The sequence below is a fragment of the Pezoporus wallicus genome, unplaced genomic scaffold (genome assembly GCF_028554395.1).
Source record: "Pezoporus wallicus isolate ANWC-B61680 ecotype Strahan unplaced genomic scaffold, APGP_CSIRO_Pwel_v1 contig_8717, whole genome shotgun sequence".
NCBI classification, from domain to species: domain Eukaryota; kingdom Metazoa; phylum Chordata; class Aves; order Psittaciformes; family Psittacidae; genus Pezoporus; species Pezoporus wallicus.
This window is the reverse complement of record NW_026640825.1, coordinates 50,989-72,350: the sequence shown is the minus strand read 5'-3', so window position 1 is coordinate 72,350 and position 21,362 is coordinate 50,989. Positions and strand designations below refer to the sequence as shown.

The 21,362-nt window shown below is 61.8% G+C and overlaps 2 protein-coding genes across 7 annotated transcripts in view; both read left to right on the top strand.

Moving 5' to 3' along the window:
• The first annotated feature begins 10,544 nt into the window (after positions 1-10,544).
• EGR3 (early growth response 3) lies at positions 10,545-13,700 on the top strand. 5 transcript variants are annotated; one of them, XR_008973683.1, is made up of 3 exons: positions 10,545-11,271; positions 12,136-13,493; positions 13,588-13,694. XR_008973683.1 is itself a non-coding variant. In XM_057420845.1 (2 exons), the coding sequence occupies exons 1-2, from the start codon at positions 11,118-11,120 to the stop codon at positions 13,176-13,178; spliced, it is 1,197 nt and encodes a 398-aa protein (XP_057276828.1). In that variant the 5' UTR covers positions 10,545-11,117; the 3' UTR covers positions 13,179-13,700. The 5 variants fall into 5 exon arrangements, 3 of the variants coding, with proteins under 3 accessions (XP_057276828.1, XP_057276831.1, XP_057276829.1); XR_008973682.1 differs by having other exon boundaries at positions 12,136-13,540; XM_057420845.1 differs by having other exon boundaries at positions 12,136-13,700.
• A 5,032-nt stretch (positions 13,701-18,732) lies between these two features.
• The window catches only part of BIN3 (bridging integrator 3), a 33,477-nt gene continuing 30,847 nt past the window's right edge, over positions 18,733-21,362 (top strand). Inside the window, exon 1 of one of the 2 annotated variants that reach the window (XM_057420842.1) lies at positions 18,733-18,776. In XM_057420842.1, the coding sequence (XP_057276825.1) occupies positions 18,769-18,776 (8 nt within the window). In that variant the 5' untranslated portion in view covers positions 18,733-18,768. The remainder of the gene's footprint in view (positions 18,777-21,362) is intronic. The other variant, XM_057420843.1, reaches the window with a different exon arrangement.

The window sequence follows — 21,362 nt, the reverse complement described above, 5'->3', positions numbered from 1 at the left end:
CGGGGCCGTGTGGGCACCCTTGTGGGCAGTGAGCACGGGGTGATGCTGGGCCAGGCTGGGAGAGCTGGGCTGCGTCAGCTGGGGAAGAGAAGGCTCCTGAAGGGGAGGCCTGAGAGCAGCTCCAGTGCCTGAAGGGGCTGCAGGCAAGCTGGCGAGGGGATGCAGGGGCAGGACAAGGGCAATGCCTTTACCCTGCTGGGTAAAGGGGATGCAGGGGCAGGACAAGGGCAATGCCTTTACCCTGCTGGGTAAAGGGGGATGCAGGGGCAGGACAAGGGCAATGCCTTTACCCTGCTGGGTAAAGGGGATGCAGGGGCAGGACAAGGGCAATGCCTTTACCCTGCTGGGTAAAGGGGATGCAGGGGCAGGACAAGGGCAATGCCTTTACCCTGCTGGGTAAAGGGGATGCAGGGGCAGGACAAGGGCAATGCCTTTACCCTGCTGGGTAAAGGGGGATGCAGGGGCAGGACAAGGGCAATGCCTTTACCCTGCTGGGTAAAGGGGATGCAGGGGCAGGACAAGGGCAATGCCTTTACCCTGCTGGGTAAAGGGGGATGCAGGGGCAGGACAAGGGCAATGCCTTTACCCTGCTGGGTAAAGGGGATGCAGGGGCAGGACAAGGGCAATGCCTTTACCCTGCTGGGTAAAGGGGGATGCAGGGGCAGGACAAGGGCAATGCCTTTACCCTGCAGGGTAAAGGGGATGCAGGGGCAGGACAAGGGCAATGCCTTTACCCTGCAGGGGATGCGGGGCAGGGCCCGGTGCCCCCGGGGCTGTGGCCATGGAGCGCGGTGGTCACCCAGGGTGGCAGCGTGGGAACCGGGGCTGGCTCCAGCCCTGCCCTGCCCTGCCCGTGCCCTCTCCGGCTGCTGAACCCGCTCCTCTTGGAAAGCAGAACCGGAACTGAAGCCGTAAAGGGGAAGGGCTCTGCCCAGTGGCCACTTGGCTGGGCCTCCCCTTTAATTACCTCCTTAATGAGGCTTTCATCTGGCGCTGGGCTTTCTCCGGGGCTCGGGTTCACCTGCCTGCGGATCCTCCCCGCAGCGTGGCCTCGGCGGCTGCTTTTGTCCCGAGCCAGGAGCACTGGGAACCAACGACAGGGAGCAAGATCCGGGCCGGGGGTTACTGTGCACGCAGGGGAAACTGAGGCACGAGGGAATGACTTGCTCATGGCCATGCAGCATCGCTCAGAGGGGATGGGGATGCTCCTGCTGCTGCACTGGTCCATGGGTCCGTCCCAGTGCAAGAGGAAAAGCAGGTTCGTGCTGTCCCCTTCTCGCTCCCGCTCTGGTTCCTGGGCAGTGAGAGTGGCTTCACCGCCTTGCTGGGTAGGGGTTAAACGCGTCCGGGACTTTCCCTGCAGCAGGAAATGGCTGTTTACCGAATCACGCACATCAGCGGCTCCTGCAGAGCTCCATCGGCCTCACAGGGAAGGCTCAGGGCGATGGGGACGGCTGCAAGGTGTGAAGGAGGATGCAGGAGTCGCCGGGTCTAGGGCGCTGCAGGAGCCCAGCAGAAAAAGGAAGCTGGTGCCATCCCACAGCCCAGGGAAACAACACAGCCCCGGCTTGCCACGGCGCTAAGATTAGCAGCAGAGGAAATGACACCCGGAGATGTCATGGAAGATGCTAAAGCTGGATTGCTCCTTCTCCTTTGCTATACTTAACCCGCCATTGAGGGTGTAATTGGGCCGTTAGGGTAATGCGAGGGACCGGTGCAAATGAGAGGTCAGGCTTTGTTGACATCCTGCAGTCCAACTATAGTCATCCTGCCCTCAGCCCTGCGGCTGCTCTGTTTATTTTTGGTGGAAGGGGAGAGAAAAGGCAATCGGATGTTTATCCTTCTAGGAAATTAGCACCATCATTCCCGGGCTGCATTTGAGCTGCAGGAGGGAGAGGTTGGACCTCACTGTGAGCCCAAAGTGAGCCTCTTCCCTGTGTGGCACTGATGGGAATGGGGATGGAGACAGGGATGGGCATGGAGAACAGGGATTGGAATGGAGATGGAGATGAGGATGGGAATGGGGATGGAGATGAGGATGGGGATGGGGATGGGGGTGGGTTGGGAATGGGGATGAGAATGAAGATGAGGATGGGGAGAAGGATGGGAATGGAAGTGGGAAACAAGGGTGGGGATGAGGTTGAAGATGAGGATTGGGATGAGGATGAAGATGGGGAGAGTGATGGGAAAGGGGATGAGTACGGGGATAGGTATGAGATGGGGATCAAGCTGGAGATGGGGACAGGAACAGGGCTGAAGATGGAGCTGGGGACAGGGATGGGAATGGTCCAGAGCAGGAATCTGCCCAGTGCTTGCAGCAGATGCTGTGTTGGGACAAGCCCAATGATCCCCTGCCGGGATGCAGGACGAGGCACAAGGCCCAGGCACACTCAGGGCTGCAACCACACAGCACGGCAGCAGCAGCAGCCAGCCCGGAGCTCCGCACTCCCACTTGGACGCGTGCAAGGCTTCCACAGCATGGAAAATATTAATGGTGGGGTTTTAGTTCACTTTTTGCTAATTTAGAAAGACCGAAGAAAGCAAAAGCGGGAAGAAGCCACATACGCTTTGTGCCGGTCCCACCCCCTTTATCTCTCCTTCCATTCGCTCACCATCGGTGCGAGAGAGAAAAGAGAAGCTGAGTCTCTCACTGCCTAAATGTAGAAAGTTTTGCTTCTAAATCAGTTTGTGATGGAAAGGAAACACGTCACGTCCCTGGGGAAGTGGCTGGTTTGCAGCAGCCACAAGCCCAGCGCCGAGTGCTGCAATGGAACAGCCAGCACTGAAATAGCTCCACGCTCTGTTATTGTCACCCAGAGGAGGTTTTTGCTCTGTCTCCGGGTGTCATTTTTAGCAGCCAGAGGAAGTTTTAGTTGTATTTGTTAGCTCCAATTTCCACTGGCGTGGCTGGGTCACCTTTTCATCCAAAGGTCCAGGAAGGGGCAAGGAGAAAACAAAGCAGGGTGAGCTCAGGTGTGATGGGTGCAACGTGGTACCCACAGCACCACTGGTACCCACAGCATCACTGGTACCCACAACACCACTGGTACCCACAGCATCACTGGCACACGCAAACCAACCTTCTGGATCCCGGGGGAACTGAGATGCCACAGGCCCAGCATGGGGTTTGGATGCTTCCAGCCCATTCCCAGAACAAAGCCACCCACTGGATGGGATGGCTGAGGAGGAGGAAGGCTTGGGGTTTAAAATACTAACAGTGAGAATCCAATGTTCCTGGTGAGCAGCGGCAGCTCCCAGCAGCACATGGGGGGTGTTTCTTTCCCAAACTGGGCTGGAGGCCAAGAGAAGCCTGCACTAAGCACGATCACTGAATAAAAAGGGTAATAATTATCTATTTTTAATAATTATTGAAGTAATTACTCGAATGAGATTGAGCCTCAGCCCCTGGCTCAAGGAGAGGCAGCCCCGGATCCCATGCATTGATGGAGAGCAGGAGTTGTCTCCCCTCCTGTGGGACCACCATGGGCAAACACAGAGTTGGGAGCAGGGGACATGAAGGAACAGGGACTGGGGGCCACCGCTTGCACCCCCCGGCCATGGTGGCACGTGGGGACAATGTGGGGACAGCCCAGCTCACCGGGAGCCAAGTGATGCCAAGCAGCAGCTCCCCCTCGCCCAGGGACTTGCACAAGAAGGGATTAGCAGGATCAGCTGATGATGATCTAAGCGCATAACTATATCAACCTGTGCATTAATTAATGATATCTCACACTCCATAATGGCTCTATCTGCAGATCTATGTGCTCCTCAAGCAGGCACTGAATTAAGCCTTGCTGCACCCCCCGGGAAATAGGTCAAGATTGTTAATCCCCATGTGCCGGTGGGGACGCGGTGGCTCCACGCTGGGATAAACAACGCTGCCCATTTTGGGTGCCAACGAAGGAGGTTTTCCAGGTGAGCTGAGGAGCATCCGCATCCCCACGGCACTGGGAAGGGGCCAGGCTCTCGAGGTCGGGCACGATCCAGGTGATGGACACCACTGGTGGGATGCTCCAACGCTCCCAGCCCTCTACCTTGCTCCATGGGCACACGAAGCCTCCAGCCCAGGGGTACCCCATGTGCCATGGGGCTGGGGTTGGTGGTGGGGGCCCATGGGTGCTGGTGCAGTGACCCAGCAGCCGGGCGGGCCCTGGGAGAGGCAGCCAGGGCTGTGGCAGGAATTTAGGGCTCCTGAAGTAATAGGGAGGGCGGGCGAGGCGAGGACAGGGCCATGTCCCCACCTCTGAGCACTGTGCCAGCACCCAAGGGGCCCGGCGAGCAGCAAGGGGCAGGTTGGGCTCAGCACGATGGCTTCATTAAGCAGCAATAGTAATTAATTCTGATGAGGCCTCCGAAGTGCTGCACAACTCAGAGGAGCTTTGTGGGGCTGCCTGAGGAGCCCAGCCCCACTCCCTCCCCCATCAGAGGGTGCTGGTTCGGGGGTCCCGGTCCCTCATCCTGCTCCTGGGACCGGCTCTTCCTGCAGCACCCGGGATGCAAATCCCAGCTGCCGGATCCTGGGACACGGCGCTCAAGGGATGCTCCACGGGGAGAAACTGCTGGGGTTTGGTTTCCTCTCTCGGGCTCGGTTTGGGCTGGGTTTGTCCCGGCCTCGCCCGCTCTGCCGGGAGCAGGAGCACGCTCAGATGTGGTTTGCCTGTAGAACACAAAGGAGGCTTTGGTGCTACGGTCCTGAGCCACCGGCTTCGCTCCTGCCCGGCACCAGCCGCCGGGCCCGGGCCGTGCCGCGGTGCCCGGTTTATCCCGGTTTATCCCCTTCTATCCCGGTGGAAGGGGGATGCCGCTTGGGGGTTGTATCCAGAGGTGCGGTGGAAGGGGCTGGGTGCCTCTTCCAGCCTCCCCTGCCCGCACCACGGGCTGAGGACGGTCTCAGCCACAGCCCCCAGCTTGTCCTCACTTGTCAGCGCTTCCCATCCCCTCCCCGCATCCCCGCAGGTCCTGGGCTAACCTCCCATTTCCTCATTGCAAGGAAATGGCTAATTCCCCCCGGGCTGGTTTCAATGGCTCTGCAGATCCTTCTCCCTTGGCCTCTCACCAGTTTCTCCTTCGGTGGTTACAGCGAAGCCCTGCAGCTCTGGGGAGCAGCGCTTTCCCAGGCTGCGCAGCCGTCGGGAGCACATCCCTCCATGGATGCCCTTTCTCCAGCACCACCCTTGGACGCAATGGGTTTGGTTGTGCCATGGGGCAGCCGCTCACGTCGCCGGTGGTGTCATGGCACAGTTCTCAGCATCCATTTCCTCTTCTGTTTCTTGGTTTCAGGTTAAAAAAAGCCTTTGTGGTATCGCCCTGCAAGCCCCTCGCTGGGGTCACAGCGATGCCCAGTCACTGCAGGCTGACACAAGGACACAGCACTGAGGTTTGTGCTGGTCCCATAGCATCAGCTCTGTCCCTGGTCTCTGCTACTGGGAGCCCCATCGTTCCCAGTGGTGCTGCTCCCTGGGGATCACTTTTAGCTCTGGACCTACTCGTTGGTTTTCCTGCTAATCACACTGTCTCCTTATCTCTGGGTCACACTGCACCCGCCGCCACCGCTATTGTTCCCCTCCTGCAGGCTGCATAATAACAGGAAAGACCTTTGGGTTTGCAGACCAAGACCTGTCTCGGACTCAGATGACCCAGAGGTTCCCCGGTGTACGCAGCATCGCGCCCCTTGCTGGAGTCACCCATGGAGCCCAGGCCTCGGAGCACTGGAAAACCGTGGGATGCTCCTTGGGATGGCTGAGCACAGCCAGTGCATCCTCCCTGCAGCATCACGGGTGGTGACGCAGGGAAGGCGATGGCAGCAGGAGGTGATTCAGGGAATGGGGTGCAGCAGAGCCCCCCCCCCAGGACCCTCTGCACCCAGTGCTGCTGTGGGTGCTTTGCAGGCAGGATGAGGCAGGGCTCATCTCTCTCTCATGCCACAGAGGAAACTGAGGCAGGAAAGGGCTTCCCACAACCACCTATGGCTCCTGCAGCACCCCCTGCCCAGCTCCCCCCTTCCAGCCACCGCAGGCCTTGGTTTATGGGCATCTACCCTTTGAGACTGACCCAGCAAAGCCAATAGCGACCACCAAGTTCAGCCCCCGACACTGGAGGGAGGAGGGATGCGTCCATCTCCTTGTCCATGCATGTTTCAGTGAGGGGGTAGTTTTCACAGGGAAACCAGGAAGGCCGCAGAGCCGGGCGGGCGCTGGGCCGGGATCAGGAAGGCTGCCCAGCAGTTTCTCCTTGGCCGGAGCTCTCCCAGCCAAAGCATGGCCTGAAATGAGGAATTCCCACACCCAACAGCAGTGGAGAAAGTCTCTCCTCCTCCTCCAGGAATTGCCCTGAATCCAACCCTGCGGTGCTGAGCATCTCCCACATCCACGGGATGCTCAGCGGATGAATCGCTGCTGATGCAGCACCGGCCACATCTGGGCAGCTGCTGTTTGCCACCGCAAATGTCTGCATCCCGCCCGTGCAGCCTCACCACCTGCAAACACGACACTGAGGGACGCCGGTGGCTCCATCGGGTACCACTGAGGCACCCACCTCGTGCTCTGGGGGGCTGAAAGACTCCGGGTTTATTGTTCCCCTTCCCCAGGCTGCTCTAGAAGCAGTTTTGTTGTCGACCATCCAAGCAGCCGCCTCCAGGCGCAGCCCGGGTGCAGTCATGCCTGGGGTGGGAGGTGGGTGACCTTTCAGGTCCCCGCAGCCACGCTCTGTTTACAGCTCTGTGACCTTCCCAGCCCCAGATCTACATCTAAAGCACATCAAAGGGGCGGGGGGGACGGGACGACACCTCCGTGTTCTGGTAGTGCAAAGAAGCGCCTCAAGCTTTGTATCTGAGCATCCTTTGGAATCCAGGACCAGAGGCAGCACCACGGTGGGTTCCAAATGCCTGAAACCCACAGCCATGCACAGCGCAGAGCCTCCCGGAGCCCCTGAAACATGGAATCACATGGCAGGATGGTGATGCCATCCCGTTTGCCTCAGCACAAGGCACCAGGACCCAGCTCATGATCTCCTCTCCATACGTGCATTTCTGCTGCCAGTAATTAGGTACAAAATCCTGACCCGTTCCCCTTCTAAAAGCCCCACTGGTCCCTGGAGAGCCACGGCACAGCCTGGTGCACCTGCGGGGCTCACAGCACATGAATCACACAGTGATGAGCAGCAGGACCCGGTCACAAGACGAGAGGAGCAAGGGAACATCACCCATCAGCTGACAGCACCCAGAGGGACTCGCAGCACACGGGGATTGCATGGCCCCATAGGGAGGAGCGGGGTCGGGGGCAGTGGGAGCTGGGGGTGCTCAGGGATGTATGGGTGGCTGTGGGCGCTCCCTGGATGAGGGGATGCTGCCAGCACTTTATCAGCGGGGATTATGGGGACTTGGTTCAGCTGGGGTACTATTAAACAATATAGAATCACAGATTCATGGGATGGCTTGCATTGGAGGGAGCTTAAAGCTCATCCAGTTCCAATGGCAGGGACCCCTTCCACTGGAGCAGGGTGTTCCAAGCCCCTGTGTCCAACGTGGCCTTGAGCACTGCCAGGGATGGGGCAGCCACAGCTTCTCTGGGCACCCTGTGCCAGCGCTCAGCACCCTCACAGGGAAGAGCTTCTGCCTCAGAGCTCATCTCAATCTCCCCTCTGGCAGGTTAAAGCCATTCCCCTTGGCCTGTCCCTACAGGCCCTTGTCCCAAGCCCCTCTCCGGGTTTCCTGCAGCCCCTTCAGGCACTGGAGCTGCTCTGAGGGCTCCCCATTATCCCCCCCATTATCCCTGGGGTGAAGGAGGCAGCTGAATCGGGGGCTGAGCTGGAGGCTGGGCCAGCTGTGCCTTATTAACACGATGAGGTTTTGCACTGCAGGGGCAATGGGGGTTTGTGATGCTCTGCCTTGAGGAGGGCACCACGGCATTCCATGGATGAGGCTCCAGGCTGTGAAACCACTGATGCCAGCAATGATCATTCACCTTCCTGAACCCCGGTCAGGATGGGGTTTGAGACAAGCTTGTGGCGTGGTCAGCACAAGTGAAAGCTCTCAGCTGCAGACTCCATCCACACCGAGCTGTATTTCAAACCCATTCAGAGCATCCCAGGTGATGTTTTGGGGGTGGTGGTTTTTTTTCTTGCTCCCTTTGGGTAAACTACTCTGCTCTTAACACTCCAACCCATTAAGCTGAGCTGTAACTAAGCCAGTCCAACCCCCACGCGGCCGTTTTCATGCCAGTCTAAGGCTGCCTTCGGTTTATTTTGGCTTAAGGCCGTTCCCCATCAATTGGCATCACACCACTGTTAGTAACCGAGACGGTGGCCGTGCGGGATTGGGTTCTCACAGGCTGGGTTTAAGCTCCCTCCTAACCCAGCTCCTTGTGTAAACCAGATCTTTATGATTAAGGATCTTTGAACCAGGTTGGGGTTGGGGTATTATCACTGCACCCGCAGCCCGAGGTGGCAGGGCGTGATGCCACGTGGGGATGGGGTAAGGGTCCCCCTCTGCCCATGGCATGGGGGGCAGGTACCCACCGGGCTGGGAATGAGCCGGACGTGGGGCTAGCACGCACGGGGATGCTGGGGTGCCAGCAAGGACAAGCAAACCCTCACCCCCCCCCATAGCGACAGGAGGGACCGGAGGGGAGCCCCGGTGGCGGTGCCGGCCGCGGCCTGCGGGGTGGCTCGGGCTGGTTTGGGGCCGGGGGACCCGCAGCTTCCCCGGCACCGCGGATGCGACCGTGGGAATGCGCTGACGGGGAAAGCGGCGGGGGACGGCGGAAGGGGGGGGCTCGGCGGGGACACCCCCCCCCCCCCCAATGCCGGGGCGGTGCTGCCGGGGGGGGGGGGGGGGGGGGGGGGGGTACGGGCTGCGGGTCCCGTTGAGCGCCCGCCCCGCACCTCCCCAGCGCCGGGGGCGCCGGAACCGGGCGCCAAAGAAGGCAACGGGGGCGGGACCGGATCCAGGCCTTGTTTGGTGCTTCCCCTCGGCCGCCCGCCCGCCGCCGCCCCGCTTTCCCCCACCTCGGTCTCCGCCGCCGCCGTTGCGCTCCCCCCGGGCCTCGCCGGGGCACGGGCGGGGCGGGCGGGGGGTGTGGGCTGCGTTTGAGGGGGGGTAAATGCGTCTGGAGGGATGCAACGGGTGCGAGTAGAGAGGGGGGAAATGAGGGGGTGCCCTGCAAAGGGTGGGGGTGATGAAGGTGCAAAGGATGGAGGGGGGGATGCGAAGGGTGGGGGGCTCTGAGAAAGATGAGGGGGGGGTTGTGAAAGATGGGGGTGCTCTGAGAAGGATGGGGGTGCACAGGATGGGGGGGTCTGCACAGAATGGGAGTGCTTCTAATGAAAGCGGTGTCCTGCGATGGATGAGCACCTCTGCAGTGGATGGGGGGGCTGCGGTTGATGGGGGCCTTTGGAGAGAATGGGGGGGTTGAAGTAGAGCACACGCACCCCCTCCCCAAGCTCAAAACAGGCCACAATGGGAACTGCAGCCCCCCACTCCCCGTACACCTCCCCACACACACCCCTCCGAGCCCCACATCACCCCCCAGCCACTCCCCAACCCCAAACCCGGAGGCTGCTGGCACCGGTGGCCTCCTCCTCCCCGTGCCCCCCACACACACCCCGCAGCCGGTGCCCGGTGCCTCCAGCCGCAGCTCTCCCGTAGCGCGGATCCCGCTCCCATTGCAAAGCCGGCCCTGCAGGAATTGGGTAAGTGGAGCTATTGCAACACAGCATTTTTCCATACATTTGCTATATAACTCGGAGGGTTTTAAAGATAGCATCAGTTGGCACAGTTAGCACGAAACCACCTAATTACTGACGCCTTGGAAGTGCCAAACTTTTAAAGGGGGGAGGTGAGGTTAAAATCACAGGCGACCAACAAGTGTTACCTGTTCTAAAGTATTCAAAGCACTGATCCCCGCGGGACCCGGGGCACGGGGAGGGGGCAAAGCCGCCTCCTCTGTCACCCAAAGCCACCTCCTCTGTCACCACTGCCTGTTTCCAGGCTGCTGCGGCTCCGACCCCACCGCGTTTCCCCCCTCACACCCGCGGGGCTGCGGGACGCGGTTTGTGGCCGGTTCATCCCCTCGCTGCTGCTCCCCATGGAGCGGAGGAGGACGAGGCGGGGGCTATGAAGTCTCCAGGTCAGAGCCTCGCCCTGAGCATCCCCGGGGCTCACAGCACCCCGCGCCCTCCCGGGACACGGCACCGCACACCCGGTGGGATGTGAGGGTGCAGGGGGAGACCCGCGGCCGGTGCCTGGTGCCCTGTGCAGGTTGCCCGGTGCAGATTGCCCGGTACCCAGTGCAAGTTGCCCGTTGTCCAGTACCCGGTGCCCGGTGCAGGTTGCCCGGTGCCCACTGCCCCGGTACGAGCTGCCCGGTGTGTCCGGTGCAGTTGCCTGGTACAAGTTGCCCGGTACAAGTTGCCCGGTGTGTCCGGTATCCGGTTCCCGGTGCGGGTTGCCCAGTACTCGGTGCCCGGTGCAGGTTGCCCGGTGTGTCCGGTACCCGCTGCCCGGTGCCCGGTGTGTCCGGTACCCGCTGCCCGGTGCCCGGTGTGTCCGGTACCCGGTGTGTCCGGTACCGCTCTCCCCGTTGCCCGTCCCCGCGCGCGCCGGCCCCGCTTCCTGCTTTCTAATGTTCCATTGTGCGGAGCTTCCATTGTGACGTCTCGGCCTCGGCTCGGCTTTGTCTGTCCATATATGGGCAGCTACGTCACGGAGCGCTCCCGCCGCCCGGATAAATGGGCTGCGGAGTCCCCGGCGGAGCATTCGGGCGGCAGCGGAGGGAACCTGCGAACGGAGCCGAGGGAGGGAGGGAGGGAGGGAACGGGGGGGGGAGAGGAGAGGAGAGGAGGGGTTAAATCCTCCCACCCGCTTCTACAACCAACATCTGCCAGCCAGACCCCCCCCGTCGAGGAAACACCACCAGGGACCCACGGAGCACCGCACACCACCCCCCCCCCGCACCCCCTCCTCCTCCGCCCCCCCACCCCCTCCACTCCCCCCCCCCCCCCCCCCCCCCCCCCAACTTTTTCTCTCGCATGACTCCCCTCGCACGGATTTGCCACTCGGATGTTGTTTCCTCGGGAGCTGAGCTCGGAGCCACGTTGATCCAGCCTTTTCCTCCAGTGCTATGACAGGCAAACTACTGGAGAAGCTGCCGGGGACCATGAACACTTTGATGAACCAATTGCCTGACAATCTGTACCCAGAGGAGATCCCCAACTCTTTGAATATCTTCTCCAGCAGCAGCGACTCGGTGGCTCACTACAACCAGATGGCTGCAGGTAAAAGAAAAAGGGGGGGGGGGGGGGGAAATGGGGAGAAGAAGAAGAAGAAGAAGGGGGGGGAGCGGTGGGGCGAGGAGGAGGACGCTATGGGAAGGGTGTCATGGAGCCTCGGAGGAAAGGGAAGAAGGGAAGAGCTGGGGCTGGGGAGCGTCCCCCCCCCCGCACCCACCCACCCCTTTCCTCGCCGTGGCTCGGCGCGATCGCTGCAGGGCTCCGCCGAGCTGCTGCCGAGCCGCCGCCGCAGGTACGGGGCCGGGTTCCGTGGGGAGGAGGAGGACACGGGGAGCGGGGAGGGGGGTGGAAGGGGGAAAGCCGGAGCCCCGCAGCGCGGAGGGGCTCAGCCGCCCGCACCGGGATCCTCCGGGATGCGGAGGCACCGCGGACACGCGTGGCCGTGCCCGTTCCCCCTCCCCGAGCCCGCAGCAGCGTGGGCTTCGCGGGACGCGGCATCGGCTTTCCCGGGGTGCGGGGTTGGGGCGGGGGGGTCCCTGCTCCCACGCGGAGCCCCACGGGGCTAAACATCCCCCCCCCCAGCTCGTGTTTCTCCGGGGATGGGCGCAGGGAAGGCTGCGAGTCGGTAACGGCGCTGGCGGCCGCAACCGGCTCCGCGGAGCGCCCGGCGCTGCCGGGGCTGGACGGGGAGGAAGCCTACCTGTAGCCGCAGGTACCTCGGGGTCCCACCGGTGGGGACCCCCCCCCCCCCCCCCCCGCCTCGGCAGCCCGGCTCCGGCAGCCAGCGCCGGGGGATGCGGGGAGCGGCGAAGGGAAGGAAGGAGCGGGCCCCGTGCATCCCCGGTGCATCCCCCCGCGGCGTCTCGGCCCTCCCGGCTCACCCTGCCCCGTTTCTCTCGCACTTTGCAGATAATGTTATGGACATTGGTTTAGCGAACGAAAAAGCCGGCCAGGAATTGTCCTCTTATTCGGGCACTTTTCAACCGGCCCCGGGCAACAAGACTGTCACCTACCTGGGGAAATTCGCTTTCGACTCGCCCTCCAACTGGTGCCAGGACAACATCATCAGCCTGATGAGCGCCGGCATCCTGGGGGTGCCGCCGTCCTCGGGCGCGCTCACCAGCACGCAGAGCTCGGCGGGCAGCATGGGGCCTCCGCAGGGCGAGGTGGACCAGATGTACCCCGCGCTGCCGCCCTACTCCTCCTGCAGTGACCTCTACCCGGAGCCCGTCTCCTTCCACGACCCTCAAAGCAACCCCGGCCTCACCTACTCCCCCCAGGATTACCAGGCGGCCAAACCCGCCTTGGACAGCAACCTCTTCCCCATGATCCCAGACTATAACCTCTACCACCACCCCAACGACATGGGCACCATCACGGAGCACAAACCCTTCCAGAGCTTGGACCCCATCCGCGTCAACCCGCCCCCCATCACCCCGCTGGAGACCATCAAGGCCTTCAAGGACAAGCAGATCCACCCGGGTTTCGGGGGGCTACCGCAGCCACCCCTCACCCTCAAGCCCATCCGACCCCGCAAGTATCCCAACCGGCCCAGCAAGACGCCGCTCCACGAGCGGCCCCACGCCTGCCCCGCCGAGGGTTGCGACCGCCGCTTCTCCCGCTCCGACGAGCTCACCCGGCACCTCCGCATCCACACGGGCCACAAACCCTTCCAGTGCCGCATCTGCATGCGGAGCTTCAGCCGCAGCGACCACCTCACCACCCACATCCGCACCCACACCGGCGAGAAGCCCTTCGCCTGCGAGTTCTGCGGGCGCAAGTTCGCCCGCTCCGACGAGCGCAAGCGGCATGCCAAGATCCACCTCAAGCAGAAGGAGAAGAAGACCGACAAGGGCTCGGGCGGGCAGCCCCCCGCCGTGCCCCCCGCCACCGCTGCCGCCACCTCCTCGCCCCCCGTCGCCCTCGCTCCCGCTGTCACCACGTGCGCTTGAAGGGACCGTGGGGAGCAGTTTGGTGGCACCCCCTCTTCTCTCCGCAGTGGCCTCGTCGCCCAGGTTTAGGGTGCCGGGGGGTTGTGCTGTGCGGCTCCACGCCACCCGCACCCGGATTCACCGGGTCCAGGCTGCCCGCACCCGGATCCTGCCTGCACTTGGATCGACAGGACCCTGCACTGCCTAGATCCCGGAATGTCCGCACCCGGATCCCTGCTGCCCGCACCCCGGTGCTCAGATCCCGCACTGCCCGCACCCGGATTACCCACACCCGGATTGCCCAGACCCAGCTCTCCCAGATCCCGCATCTCCCGGGTCCAGTCCATCTGGATCCTGCACCTCCTGGATCCCGCATCTCCTGTGTCCAGTCCATCTGGATCCCGCACCTCCCGGATCCCACACCTCCCAGGTCCAGTCCATCTGGATCCCTCACCTCCCGGATCCCACACCTCCCGGGTCCAGCCTGCCTGGATCCCGCACCTCCCGGGTCCAGCCTGCCTGGATCCCGCACATCCCGGGTCCAGCCTGCCTGGATCCTGCACCTCCCGGGTCCAGCCTGCCTGGATCCCGCACCTCCCTGGTCCAGTCCATCTGGATCCCGCACCTCCCGGATCCCGCATGTCCCGGGTCCAGCCCACCCACCCTTCGCTCGGCCCTGGTCCGGGCTGCCCGGCTTCCATATCCCGAGGGATCCCGGCTGACCTGGATCCCCGGTTGCCGCATCCCCGGGGCCGGGCTGGGCAGGATCGGGCCCTCCTTGGACCCGAGCCGCAGCTCCCGCGGCCGGGCGGGGATGGATGGACGGAGCCCCCCCGGCTCCCCTCTGCCCCCCGGCCCTCTCCCCGGTCCCCCTCTCCCTGTTCCCAAGCACCGGCTCCCATCGGAGGTAAGCGGGGCTGGCGGGGCGGGGGGGGGCTGCGGGTCCCCCGGCGGGGAGCAACGTCCCGGCAGCAGCTTTTGGGTTTGTTGGTTTATTATTTCCCCTCCCCCTTTTCATTTTGTATTATTATTATTATTATTATTATTTCTTTTTCATCAGAAGGGAAATTCTGTCCAGAAACGCCTCAAAATAACCCCAAAACCCACCCCAGGATTTTACCGCCTACTTTTGATAATGTGAGCTCTGGAAACGTTGCTTTTATTTGGTCACTTTAAAGCCAACCGAGTCCGGAGGAGGCAAAATAATCAATTAGTCCTCTTATTTCCCATTTTTCTTTTCCTTTCTCCTTCTGGTATGTGCATGTCATTGCATGACTGCTCTGATTTTTTTCTTCTTTTGTTTTAATCAATCTGTGCTCAGACATTTAAGCTAAAAGAAGCAAAAATAAGGATTCATTAAGAATTAAGAATAATGACTTTGAAAAAAAGCTATAAAAAATACTACTCTTTGTTGCCAAAAGGTCGTGCTATCCAGGTTTGATGTCTGCATGTGAAAAATAAACCACACACACACACACACACACACACACGCCACATTCTAGAGGTATAGGAAATAAAGCGAAGGGAGAGAACGCAGCCGTGAACGGAGAGGAACTACATTATAAAACCACACCGACCACAATCAGGTTTCGCCACACAAACCTAAAGGGAATGATATTTTTTGAGAGACTTTTGTATAAAGTTGAGTACTCAGAGAAAAAAAAAAAAAAACCCACAAAAAAACCCACATAAAAAAAAAAAGGAGGAAAAAAAGACAAAAAAAATCACACCAGATGTAATATATTTTGTGGATGTTTTTATTTCTTGGATTTATAGTACCTTATACTAAGGTTCAAAGGCAAAAAAATGATGCTTGATATCGTGAAAAGGTGATAATTTTCACACACATTTCATTTGCTCCTTTGTCATGTCGTCACGCGAAGATGCTCGTCGATGCACACAGCGTTTTTAAGGGAAACAAAATCCGACTCCGACCCTGGAACTGATGTATTGTTGTACCATTTGCACTGTGAGCAAATGCTAATGCAGTAAATATATTGTGTTTGCTGACAATCAAAAGCCGGAGTCAAGATCTTTATTTTACTTTGCTCAGAAAGGATGGAGATTGGTTTGGAAAGAGCAGGAAGAAGTTTCTCCTCTGGCAGGGGGTCTTAAAGTGACTTGGGACGGGCAGACTGGGGCTGCTGTGCTGCTTTATGGGTGACTTTGGAGCCTGTTTGTGCTTCCCCCCCCCTTCAGTGTTGTATTTTCTGGGTTCTTTTTGATATGATTGATTCTGCACCAACCCAACCTTCTCTCAGCCCCCCCTTCTCCTTCAGTTCTATCCGCAGGACGCCGCCGTGACTCCGCCATTCCAGGACACTGGGTGACCCCGAAGGCGACCGGCTCCATCCTCACATCCCCCCCTTGTCCCACGGGACCCCCAAATCCTCCGTGTCCTTGAGTTGCCCTTGACCTTGCGTCTTATTCCTGCCCCTTGTTGCGCCGCCAACGCCACCGCCGCCGCCTCGATCCCGGCACCGTTTTGCCGGCGCGCCGCATCCGTCGGATAACGGTGGGCGAAAGAGGATCGCTCCCGGTACCGCCGCCCCAGCGCCCCGCTGCAGAGCCGCCACGGGAATGGGGCCGGGCCAGGCCGCTCCGGTTATAAATAACCACCGGATCCCTCCAGCGCCAGTGCGTGTACGGGCACGAGGGACGGGTGGGAGAAGGAGCAAGGATGAGGCGATGGATATGTGGAGCGGGCGCACGGGTGGTTGAATCCTTCCCCAGGAAGCCCTGGTTCTCCTGGAGTTGGGAATGTGCTGGAGGACGCGGAGGGTCCTTCGGGCCGCACAGGCTCTGTTGTGTTGGAAGCACCCCATTCCCTAGGGACTGCTGGCATCCAGCGTCGGCACCGCGGGCTTTCCCAGCATTCCCGGGCTGTGGAGGCACTGGCACCACTGTCCAGCTTCCTGCCTTTGATTCACACCGGCGGGCAGGCCCCAGAGGAGCCGCTGCTCCCGGGGTTTCACTGGGCTTGGAGAAGCTTTAATGTCATGGAGAACCTGGGAGCACGCCTGGCTCATCCAGCAATGGCACCTTGTGGTGCTGGGGCTCATGGGTGCTGCCCTGGGTGGGCTCCTGTGTCCCAGAGTGGGTTCCCGGGTGGTTGAGCCTTTTGTTGACCGTTGAGACGAGGCTGGATCAGCCCCTGGACCAGGCGCGGGCTCAGCGTGAGCCAGGGCTGCCCTTCCCTTGGTGCTCTGAGCATCCCTCAGCACCCAGGGGTTGTGTTGGTTTTGGAGCCACCAGTCCCTGCTCTGTCCCCTTGCATGGCTCGGACAAGCCAAGTGGATGTGCAGGAGCTGGAGCCAGGGCGCATGCAGGCGATGGTGTGGGGAGAGCCACCACGGCCTCTAGCATCACCCATGGGTGCTGTGACGGTGGTGGTGGTTGTGCCCATCTCCACTGGTGCCTTGTGCTGGAGGACATTGGAGATGCTGGGCACGGGGCAGGCGGTGGCACAGCAAAGACCACATCACCCCCATCGCTGTGCCACGGCGATGCTTGTTCCAACACTTTGGGCTCCTTCACTGTGATAAGGAGCAGGGAAGGAGCCCACTGGGTGTGAATGGGGTGTCCCGGCCCCGGTGCTACACTGCGGACCAGCTCTGCCACTCGGGTGTCCCTTGCACGGAGCAGGAAGGTGAGGAGCACCCTTGGGTGGCGAAACGCGTGGCGAGAGCGTGCGGCACCTCGCACGAAACCCGCTGGTTGCTACGGAAACACGGCACTCTGCATCCCGGCTGCGGGCTCCCTGCGCTCTGGGGAGGAGGGAAGGGGCTGCAGTGGCACAGCTCCGGACCCCCGCTGCTTCTGCCCCCTCGATGGCAGCACCTCGCTCCTCCCCGCGGATGTGGACACCCAGGAGCGCTCCACGGGATGGGATCTGCTGCAAGGAGGAGCACCGAGAGCTGAGAGCCCGTCCCCAGCGCTGGGAGCAACGAGGACCTGAATCCGGGCGCTCCCGGCACGCACTCGGGAGATGCCGGTGCCACAGACATTGGTGGGATCCCTCCCTGATCTCCTCAGCTCCTCCCTGGCAGGAGATGGCTTCTGTGGAAGGCCTGGATGGTTTCTGGATTTCCTGCCCCATCCCCCTGCCGTACGGATCCGTCCCCACGTTCCCGGCCAAGGCGGCAGCTCTGACCTCTGCTCGCGGCTGAGTTTTGGAGGAGAATCCCTGGCATCTATGGGATGTGCTCCCTGAGCCCCACAGCCATCGGGACACCCAGGACCCGCCTGTCCCAGCTCTTCCTCACTGCATCCCCTGCACCAACGTGGGCCATCACGGTGGGAACGGCAGCCAGGACCAGCACCGTGTCCACCAGCAAACCCACCCTGGCACCAGCCTCGCTCCATGCCTCCTCTTCCTCCCCACACCTCGGCCGGGATGCGGTGGGGTCCTCCCGGCTGCCTCCCCTCGGGGTTTGCTCCAGCCCCCATCCATCAGCACCCCCAAACTGATTCCTTTGTGCCACCTTCAACCTCCTCTCTCCACCACCCTGGCTCCTTCTCCTGTGTGCTGGGGGTCCATGGACACCATCCCCTGGGTGCCCACCCAGCCCTGTCCCCCTCTCCTGCTCCTTTCCGGCTTATCCCTGTCCTCACCGGTGTCGGTGCCACCTTCCCAGTTTAGCATCATCCTCCCTGGCTGTAATCACTGCTGTTTACCTCCACCTGCTCATGGATAAACCACCCCTGGCACCCATCCCGGGCCTCCTCCCTGGGTCCCGTGCAGCTGCACGTGCTGGCACCGCGCTGTGGGTGGCAATGGGGGGCTCTGAGGGCACCCAGAGCTCTGGGGGTGCTTTCCTTCACCCCAGGGTGGTGGCTGATGGGGCCGGTGCTGAGGACATGGGGGGGGTTTGGTCACAGGTGCCCGGCCTCCTGAGGATGGGGATGGGGGGGTTCTCCCCAAACCTGGGTGCTGCTGCCCCTCTGAAAGCACTGCACGTCCCTGCTCCACTGCCTTGGGTCTGCTCAGCTGGGGCACCCCTGTCCCCCCCATCCCGCACCCACCTTGGGGTCCTCCTGAGCACCCCCTTCCCTGCGCCCCTGCCCATCACAGGGTGCTCCTGGGCACCTCCTGCCCTTTCCCCACCCCGGGGTGCTCCTGAGCACCCCCTTCCCGTGCCCCTGCCTGCATTAGGATGCTCTGGTCCCCTCTTCCCACCCCGGGGTGCTCCTGCCCACCCCGCGCTTCAGGGCGCTCCTCGTCCCGCTGCTTTGATGCCACCCCCGTTCCCAGGGTCTTTGCACCGTTTTCCACCGTTTTTCACCATTTTCCACCGTTTTTCAACGTTTTCCACCGTTTTCACCCATTTTCTTTCCGTTTCCCACCGTTTTCCACCGTTTTCACTCATTTTCTCCCCGTTTCCCACCGTTTTCCACCGTTTTCACCCATTTCCTCCCCGTTTCCCACCGTTTTCACCCATTTCCTCCCCGTTTCCCACCGTTTTCACCCACTTCCTCCCCGTTTCCCCGCTCCCCTCTGCCCCGTGACGTCACGCTCCGTCCCGACATCACCCTCCCGCCCAGTGGCGGCGCTGCCGGAAGGGGCGGGGCGGAGGCGAGCGGCACTTCCGGTCGCTCGGCGAGGGGAGCCATGAGCTGGTGAGTGCGGGCCCCCGGCCCGGCCCGGCCGCCCCCCGCCCCTCCCCGTCCCGCTCCGCTCCGCACCGCACCGGGCCCCCCCCCCCTTGCTCCCGGCACCGCTGGGGGGGTCCGGCCCGGCCCTCGCCGTCGCCGCTGCGGTGCTGGGCCCGCTAGGCCGGGGCCTGGCGCCGGCGGGCCCGGTGTTGTTGGGCCGGGCCGGGCCGCGGTGTGCGGGTGTCCGGTGGGCGCTGAGCCCCGAGCCCCGCTCCGCACCGGCGGGCAGGGAGGCTCGGGCCGGGGCCGTGCTCTGGGGTCTGCAGCGTCGCTTTGAGGAGAGGCTGCGGGAGCTGGGCCCGCACGGGGCAGCCTGAGCGGGGACCCTGCCCGGGCGGAGCAGAGCCGAGCCCCGTGGAGGCGCCGGGAGCACGGGGCAGGCCGAGGAGCCGCGGCCGTGACCCGGACAGAACAAGTGTGCCCTCGCATGAGGGCGGCGGAGCCCTGGCACAGGCTGCCCGGGGTGTGTGTGTGTGCATGGGGGGGTGATGGGGTCTCCCCCTCTGGAGCCGTCCCAGACCCACCACGGACGCGTTCCTGTGCGCACTGCCCTGGCGGGGCTGGCGCTGGGGGATCTCCAGAGGGCCTCGCGGCTCCGGAGCGATGTGAACCTTCCCGGGTCCGAGGAAGTAAAGCTTGGTTGTTGTCAATGCAATGGGTCCTGCGTGTGTTTGAAGCAGGCGCGGGCCTTTGGTTGCTGCTCTTGGGCCTCTTCCCCGCTGCTTTCTTAAACGAGTGTTAGAAATGAATCCCAGGAGCCTGATTCCTCATCCCTGGAGAGCCCCATAGAACCAGCACCGGGATGGGACGGGACGGGAGGGATGTTGTGGGGTAAGGAGAAAGGGGGCTTCTGCTTCCCTGAAGGTCTCCAGTTGAGTCCACCGGGGCGGGAGTTAAAGGCGATTTGAGGGTTGGGAGCAAGGGGAGCTGTGGTTGGGAATATTTCAGCAAGAGGAACCGGGCTCAAGCTGCACCAGGGCAGGTTCAGATGGAGCTGAGGAACAATTCCTGCCCCATTGGAACAGGCTGCCCAGGGCAGGGCTGCAGTCACCGTCCCTGCAGGTGTTCACACCCCGTGGAGACGAGGCCTCAGTGCCATGGGTTAGGAGTGGCATTGGCAGTGCTGGGGTAAGGGTTGGACTGGATGAGGCCTTTTCCAGCCTGGTTGGTTCTGTGTTTCTGTGACCCCCACACATGGGACTGATAAAATGGGGCCTTTTGGTTAAAAAGAAACCGTTCTCCACCAGGTTCCTGTGGTTCTGCTTTACCCACCCCGGAGCAGCCGTGGCTGGAGGCAGTGTTGGTCAATGAGGGGCTTGGAGCTGCCTTTTGCCCTGGCTCTCCAGTGAGATCCAGGGTGGATGGGATGAGACCGGCTCTGCTCTCCTGGCCCAGGAGCAGCTGCAGGGTCCATACGTGAGAGGGTGACATTGCCTTCCCAGGAGGAATGGGGGTGAGAATTATTCCCCATTCATCAGGTGTTACCCAGAGCATCAACACTTCCCGGTGTCCCTCGGCCACACCAGGCCTGGGGACCGTTGCCTGTGGCTTTTGCTGAGCGTTTGGGTGGCTCTGCCACAGCTGGCGGGGAGGAAGGAAAGGTCAGGGCTGGAGGAGGGGAATTCACTGGGATCTGAGCCCCTTTCTTCTCGGGCAGCGTCAGTCCCTGGGGGTGCCGTGGCTGCGCTGACGCGCGGGGCTGGGACCCCGCAGTGTGGCCCGGACGCAATCCCCCTGCCAGCAGCGCTCTTGGCTGCAGCTCCCGCCCTGCATCAATGGCCCCATTCACCGGGAGAAGCCAGAGTTCAGCGGGAGCAGGCCCGGGGTGACGTGTGCTGGGAGCCTGCACCCATTGTGCCAGGGTGCAAGGGTCAGAGCAGGACGCGGCCACGGGTGAGGAAGGAGCCAGCGTTGCGCAGCACAACGGGAGCGGTCAGGGCACGCGCCTGTGTCTCGTGCGTCCCTCTGCGCCCACGGGCACCCTCGGACCCGGCTCAGCACCCACTGAACCCCCTTTAGGCTCCTGCAGCCCATCAAGAGGCCGGAGGCTCCTCCTCAGCCCTGGCCTGCAGCTCCTGCAGTCCCTGTTTGGCCTCTGAGTGGTTTGCAAAGGCTGGTTTGAGGGGTCCCCGAAGGGCAAGGAGGCTGCTTTGTGCTTGGGATTGTGGGTGCCTTGTGCAATTGTGTGTGGATAATCCTTTGCTTTCCCTTGCCCTTGGTGGGCTGGGGCTCTCTGCGTCAGGACACAGCAACACCCCTTGTACCAGCACAGGAAAGCTTTGCTCCAGAGAGTAAAGCTGGTGGCAGAGACTGGATTAAACCCCCAAATTCCCGACTCCCGCACCTAGGCAACTAGGCAGTGCTGTCTTTCTAGGCTAAGCTTTATTTAGAGCAGGAGGAGGCTTGTTTTGGAAACAGCCTCGCATGGACAGATGAGATGTTTTCTGCATCTCAGCTGAGCTTGGTGCCTTCCCTTCGGCTTCTGCGCTGTGAATTGGGATCTCTTGAACGCATCCTCATCCCCGCTGCCCTCCCCACTGCCCTGTGGCC

Excerpts from the sequence above, each read along its gene's own strand:
- EGR3 (XM_057420845.1), top strand. The coding sequence starts at position 11,118 with ATGACAGGCAAACTACTGGAGAAGCTGCCGGGGACCATGAACACTTTG. Across the intron at positions 11,272-12,135 it reads CTACAACCAGATGGCTGCAG|ATAATGTTATGGACATTGGT; the intron begins GTAAAAGAAAAA and ends CGCACTTTGCAG.